Source organism: Octopus bimaculoides, chromosome 2, assembly GCF_001194135.2.
Source record: "Octopus bimaculoides isolate UCB-OBI-ISO-001 chromosome 2, ASM119413v2, whole genome shotgun sequence".
NCBI lineage: Eukaryota > Metazoa > Mollusca > Cephalopoda > Octopoda > Octopodidae > Octopus > Octopus bimaculoides.
The window spans coordinates 102,870,532-102,878,142 of NC_068982.1; the positions used below are offsets into that span (position 1 = coordinate 102,870,532).

The 7,611-nt window shown below is 38.5% G+C and overlaps 1 protein-coding gene across 1 annotated transcript in view; it reads left to right on the forward strand.

Moving 5' to 3' along the window:
• Positions 1-7,611, forward strand: part of LOC106872341 (titin homolog) — a 66,459-nt gene that overhangs the window by 3,411 nt on the left and 55,437 nt on the right. Inside the window, exon 2 of the mRNA XM_014919291.2 lies at positions 4,347-4,424. Within this exon, the coding sequence (XP_014774777.1) occupies positions 4,347-4,424 (78 nt within the window). The remainder of the gene's footprint in view (positions 1-4,346; positions 4,425-7,611) is intronic.

Consider the following 7,611-nt stretch of genomic DNA (forward strand, 5'->3'; position numbering starts at 1 on the left):
ATAATATATGTGTGTGTGTGTGTGTGTGTGTGTGTGTGTGTGTGTGTATGTATATATACATACATGTATATATGTATATACATACTTTTTTCATGTATATATGTGTATATGTGTGAGTGTGTCTATGTGTGTAAGTGTTTGTTTGTGTGTGTGGGTATGTGTGTGTGTGCGTGCGTGTGTGGGTGTGTGTGTGTGTGTGTATGAATATATAAATATATTATTTACAGAAAATTAATTATATGGCCGATCAGAGAGTGACCAATGGTTTCGCGGCAATAAAGCACTTAGACTAATAGACAACACGTCAAACTCGTTGTGGACATATAACTTCTCTTCAAACCTGAGATAGAAAACAGATAAACCCAGTTAATTACTAAACAAAAGAATATTATATATTGTCTGGACCTTAAACAGGGCGAGTTTTCGGCCTTAGATCTGTCTGGTCAGCAAATTTTTCTGGCCCTAACCGACGAACGAGGAATCTCTTTCCTCAGTTTGTTTCCAGTCCACAAAATATTTTTTAAAGCCCTAATCAACGAACGGGAAATCTCACGCCTGCAGAAGGTAGTGTTTAAAATGCGGACAAGGGCTATAGATCTCATTTCTGAAGTTTAAAGGGTCTCCGATTCGAGCGAGTCTTTAAGGATCCTTGCCTGCTCTGCTATGCAAAGCTTACATCGTCCGCTCCCGTTTATATAGGACCCCGGTTGCTCTATGAGCCTCCATTTAATTCAGTATGGAGTTCTTTCATCTCTAAGGCGTCACACGTGGCTGGTCAGGGACATGACGTAATGTATATCCGGAATCCTGGTTGCACAGGCGTCGCTTAAAGGCAGTTCCGACTGAACTGATGTATCTCTAAACTTGAGTGCTGGTTAGGTTATGACATTCTGGTGTTTCTTCCGTTGGCCACAAGCTTGATATTGTTGCTGTTGTTGTCGCTGCCGTCGGTGCTGTTATCACAGGGTGTATTTCCGCTGGCACGCGTAGAATTGCCTGTGACTGCGAAGTCTCGACCAAATAGGCCAGCATTGGACAGATGATGGCATAGCTGGCCGAAACTTCGAAGTCATTGTCATTACTATTCTTGTTAAAGAATAATAAATGTGTACACTACCAACTGCATTGAGCAATCCTGTTTTAATTTTAACATAAAAACAAACACTAATAGATAGATAGATAGATAGACAGACAGACAGACAGACAGATAGATATACATATATCTGTATATATATATGTATGTATGTATGTATGTATGTATGTATGTATGTATCATAAAGCTGGGGAACAACAACGATACTAATTGTAATCTTTTCCGCTAAAAGCACAAGCCTGAAATTTTGTTGGAGGAGATAAGTCGATTACATCGACCCCAGTATTTCACTAGCACTTAATTTATCGATACTCAGAGGATGAAAAGCAAAGTCGACCTTGGCGAAATTTGAACTCAGAACGTCAAGGCTGATGAAATGCCTCTAAACATTTCGCCCGGCGTGCTAAAGATTCTTCCAGCTCACCGCATTAACAACAACAATAATAATAATAATAATAATAGCAATAATAATAATAATAATGGTTTCAAATTTTGCCACAACGGTAGCCATTTGGAGGGAGGGGATAAGTCGATTACATCGACCCCAGTGTTCAACTGGTACTTAATGTCGACCTCGGCGGAATTTTAACTCCGAACGTAGCAGTAGACGAAATACTGCTAAGCGTATCGCCCGGCGTGCTTACGATTCTGCCAGCTTGCTGCCTTAACAATAATGATAAGAAGAAAAAGAAGAAGAAGAAGAAGAAGAAGAAGAAGAAGAAGAAGAAGAAGAAGAAGAAGAATCCTTTCTATTATAAGCACAAGGCCTGGTATTTGGATGGGGTAAGAGTCTAGTCGATCACATTGACCCCAGTACTCAACTGGTACTTATTTCATCAACTACGAAAGGATGAAAAGCAAAGGCGACTTCGACGAGCTTGGCCGAAGTGGAAAGTACCTGTCTTCAGCCCTTTCAACGGCGTCTAGCACGCAACCTATTTTACCGTAGCCTCGATGGAGTCGGCTCACAGCCGGATCCGTCCTACACACAACAGTAGATGTTCGACATAACTTCAGCAATGCTCGAGCACTGTACCATTGTGGATGAAGGCACTTTAATGTTCCCTGGTAGTGCCAGGCTACTAATGTCTGTAAGTTATCCATGAACCCTAACCCGAAGTCCTCCCGAGAAGAACAGCTAGTTGATTTCTATTGATGTCCAGGCCTTCCCCTTCCAGGTCGTCGCTTTAATCCTCTGTACAGTGCCAGTGTGGAACTTCCACCAGCTGCATTGCCCGACTGGCAGAGGGCTGCGAGCTCCTAACGTCACTCATTCTTTCTCGAACTACGCTTGGTCCAGGACTGCTGCTCTGTTAAACAGACGAACTTCAGAGAAGCATGTCTAACAAACGTCGATTACACTAGTTCTCTGTCAAGGAAACAACAACAACAAAAACAATAGCAATAATAATAATAATAATAATAATAATAATAATAATAATAATAATAATCAATACTGAAAACAGAGCTCAATGCTAAAAACAAGATAATAGGTATTAACACTTTAGCCGTCCCAGTTATAAGTTGGTAGGTAGGTAGGTAGGTGGTAGGTAGGTAGGTCGCTGGTAGGTAGGTAGGTAGGTAGGTAGGTAGGTAGGTAGGTAGGTGGTAGGTAGGTAGGTAAAATATTTATTTTTTATTGCCCACAGGGGACTAAACATAGAGGGGACAAACAAGGACATACAAAGGGATTAAGTCGATTACATCGACCCCAGTGCGTAACTGGTACTTATTTAATCGACTCCGCAAGGATGAAAGGCAAAGTCGACCTCGGCGGAATTTGAACTCAGAACGTAACGGCAGACGAAATACCGCTAAGCATTTTGCCCGGTGTGCTAACAATTCTGACAGCTCACCGCCCTAGGTAGGTAAAATAATGAATGGCTCTGTGCTGTAGTGTCTATGTGATAACATTTTGCCTCTATTCTAAGACGTGTATCACAAGAGAAATATACTGTACGAACCCACGAGGAAACATGTAGATAGTCGTTTAACATACAAGAAATATCAGCCTCAAATCAACGTCAAATCGCAACATAGAGACTTAAAAACGAAAAGTAGGACAAGTTCTAAAACGACAGATAGAATAGTTTTGCCAGAAATGTGTTTGATTATAGGCTGACACGAACACAGCTGGCTGGGGAATAAGCAGCAGTATATATTTGCATATTTGGTGTGATTAGTTGAGGGAATTATCTCATTTCATTCACAATATCTTCATACTGTGGAAGAAAGAATTTGTTTTCACCTTGCAAGCAAGCTTCAATTGCATTGAGGGAAAACTCAGAAGTTAATGATCAGAAATTATTTGCCAAGAGCGTGGTACAAACGTCTCCGGTTACGCAATAATATTATATTAGCAGTGTTGTTGCATAATTATTTCGTAAATGAGATATTAGCCTACCGATTCACATGTCTCGAAATTAAATCTACATTATACATGTCAGTGTCTCTGGGGAGATCTCGTGGTAAATGTTGTCAATACACTAGCGAACGACAGAGCCTCTACGTCGTGGCTTGATTTGCTGGAGTTTGCAACTAAATCACCCTACTGTCTTAAATAAAAGATTAAGGGCATGTTAGATAGAGACGGTAATGGTTAGAAAGCCTTTGATTATAGGTCGTCAGCTCAATCAGACTGACCTAAGGCTAAACTGCAACAATGAAGTGTTGTCTACAGGATTCATCACTTATAGACAGAGGCTATTTCTAATCATGAATTTAAAGAAATGACCGTGTAGCCTGATGGATAAGACATTGAACAAACTATTCATAGTCCGTGAGTTCAAATCTACTCGTGTCTCATGTATGCATATGCATGTACGTGCGTACACGTGTATAGATAGATAGATAGATAGATAGATAGATAGATAGATAGATAGATAGATAGATAGATAGATAGATAGATAGATAAAGTGAATCAAAGAAAAACAAACTGTGGTTCTACAGACCTATCTCGGCTTTTCCTCTCTATTCACGGTCGTCTTTAGCGTTCATGTTGCCCGGAGATCGGTGAAAGTAGGGACCAGATGAAAGATTATGGTAGATATAATCAACTGAAACTTTTGAATGTGATACCCCAACATGGCCACTGTTTAATGATTGAAACCAGTAAGATAAAGAAAGATTATTTTGGGATTACTTTTTGTTGTGTTGGTCACAGAGGATTCAATGACAAAAGAATATATATCATTCTTAACACTATATGATTTATGCTATGAATTGTTTAATTTTTTCTTTCCATCTGTTTCAGAGAAATTCGGAAGAAGATGGTTACTTAAACGAAAGCAAGCCCCTGGTAATGAAAAGTGAAATAAATATACAGCCTCAGGTAGAATCACAAACTACCATTATCCTCTAAGCTTCCAATTTAACTCATACAGCAAATTCTGGGTGTTAATGTATACATTAACCTCAGATTCAATCAATATTTTTCGTTTCTATATGATCAATCCTATCTGTAATTAATTTATTTATATTTGCATAATTACATAATTAATTACTCACTTTTCATTTCAGTTTCAATTTAGTTTGAAATTCTTCAATACACGTTTTAAGTGATTTTGTCTGGTCTTATTCCAATCAACGTTGACACAATTAAATCACATTAAACTATTCGTGTTATTAACAGAGTTTTTCTGATTATGCCTATCAAGTTTATGAAAGTCTTCACTGTATATGTGTGTTTGTGTTTAGTACACACAAACACTCATATATACATGCATATACACACTTGAATGCAATAACACGCGCTCCGTCACATACAAACACATGCGTTTCTCTATATATCTTACTCGAAGAAGGAAATGCAGTATTCATAATCTTCCTATGAATTTCTGAATAGAAGGATATGTTCATCTGAGATTAAAACGGTTAATGTTCCGTGTACTTCACTAAGTGTAACATTAAGAAGTGTATTCTCCCCAAGATTCCTTACATGAATACTAGTGTTCTTCGGTGGTCCTCCAACTTGGTTATAAAGGTGGTGGTAACGGAGGAGGTAACGTTGGTGAGAACAGTGAGAATGTAGATAGATAGATACGTCTGCGGCTGTGATGGGTCTTTCATAACACTCTGCTTCTCTTGCCAAGAGTCGTGGCAGGCCATGCAGGTAGGCGCTAAAGTTCACCCTACTTTCACCCTCCGAACAGTCGGGCAAAGTGCTGATGAAAGGCCTCACGCATCCTTTCGGGCTCGAGTAATTCGCGCCCCTGTTCATCTGTCAGAAACCTAATGGTGGCTTTGTTCCCTCGTTGTGCCTCCGCCACTCGGACCTCTCGGGTGGCTCCAATTCCTTCGTTTCTCAAAGCATGCATCCAAGCTCTGACAACGCATCCATCGTGTTGGCGTTGAAGCGTTGGTCGAGGGCCAACCCACCTGCCAGCACGTTGGACGCGATGCCACTTCTATGTGCCTCTTCTGAACTAGGTCTTCCTCTATTCTATTTCGATCTATCGCTAGAGCCAGATAGATAGATAGATAGATAGATAGATAGATAGATACGACGGGCTTCCATACAGTTTCCGTCTACCAAATTCACTCACAAGACATTAGTCGCTCCGGGACCATTGTAGAAGACACTTGCCCAAGGTGCCGCGCAGTGAGACTGAACCCTAAACTACATGATTGCGAAGCGAGCTTCTTAACCACACAGCCACGCCTGCGCCTCTATTCAGAAACCAAACTTATTTTAGAAATATATAAAAATGCAAACATTTTTGAAGTGTAAATCGTTCGTTCAATTATGACATATTAAAATAAATTAATCAAAGTTAATATAATTAATTAAAAACAACTGTAGTAGTTCATTTTCAAAACGTAAAAGTAATAAAATTGTATTGTTTCGTTTTCAGAAAAAGAGGAGAGAGCAAGAGTAAAATAGAAAAGAAGTATGATTCATATCTAGTTAAGTGAAGGTTTGTGGACTAGAGGTTAGGGTGTTTGACTCATGATTAGTAAGTCGTATGTTCGAATCCTGGATTGGGCGATGCATTGTGTCTTTGATCCACGCGATTTATTTCGTGTTCTTCTATTCTAGTAAGCTTGAAAGAAGCACGTACGGAGTGTTAATGTAGACCCCCACCTCTCTCTCTCTCTCTCTCCAGTTGTCGTAAACTCGATGGCCCGCTAACTGAACGATGAGATAGCCAATAGGTGTCTGTCTGCTCACGGTTACATAGATATCTAAAACAATTAGCGATAGCTTGGTGCATACAGCTATGCCATACTCACCTATTTTATTTCAATTTAAACTCTCTTCTTTATATCACTCATTATTTTCTTCCCGCCCAACGCACCCTCTATCTCTCTATCTATCTATCTATCTATCTATCTTTCTCACACACATATACACAGACACACACACATACACATACACACACACACACACACACACACACACACACACACACACACACACACACACACACACACACACACACACACACACACACACATACACACCTGAAAATGATACAATTTTATTTTACCTTTGCCTTATTCTTTCACCTTCAGAAAATAAAGCAATGAAATTTCAACGTAGTCTCCTTTTTACTTGACTGAACTACGAAAATTATAAAACAATTAAATCAATCAACTTGAAAATAAAAATGCAATATATCATTAACCCCTCCTCCTCTTCCCTTATCAACTGTTTTTCTTCTTATCCGTCTTTTTCTCTCTATTCTTTCTTTTACTATCATTTCCTTACCTTTCTATTACATCGAACCAACAAGAAAGTCTACGAAGTCACTCAACCTGCTAGACATAGCAGTGACTAATTCTCCCCCATGTTTCAACCTACCGTCCAAGAATAGATAAATAAAGTAAATGACCGAATAACATTTATTTTTTATCAAACATCGTCTATATTGCATGCATTATTTTCTTCGTCATTTCCCCTTACCAGTTGTTAATTAACCTAGAAAATATTAACAATTGTATTGTAGTAGAGTTATCGTAAAATGCATACATCAAATATATATATATACATGAGTGTGTGTGTGTGTACTTTCTTTGTACATTAAGGCTACCATTGGTTTCGTGTTAAAGACGCCATCAACAATTATCAAGCCTGTCATATGGAACATCAGTGTTTGTCTCTATTTTGAATCCCAAAATAGAGAGGCACACCAATGTTCCACATGATAGGCTTGGTAATTGTTGAGGGACATCCCTTAACGTGAAACCAATGGTAGCCTTAATCCACAAATAAAGAATCTTTATCCACCAATACAGTGTTCAGCACTAATTCTCATTGTTCGATATTTCCGCGTATGTATATGCATATATATGTATAGGCGAGTTCAATTAGAGGTTATAAAAACCGTCTAAGGGATATTTATATCCAATGAATTACTGGTATATTACCTATATATGATTATAAGTATTAGTATTAACGCTCATAAATGATAGGTAAGGAAAGGAATAAACCGAAGTTTATCTATGTAAAAACTATATAATTTTACTTTATTTATTATTATTTACATAAAAATATATATTATATAATAAAAGTATAC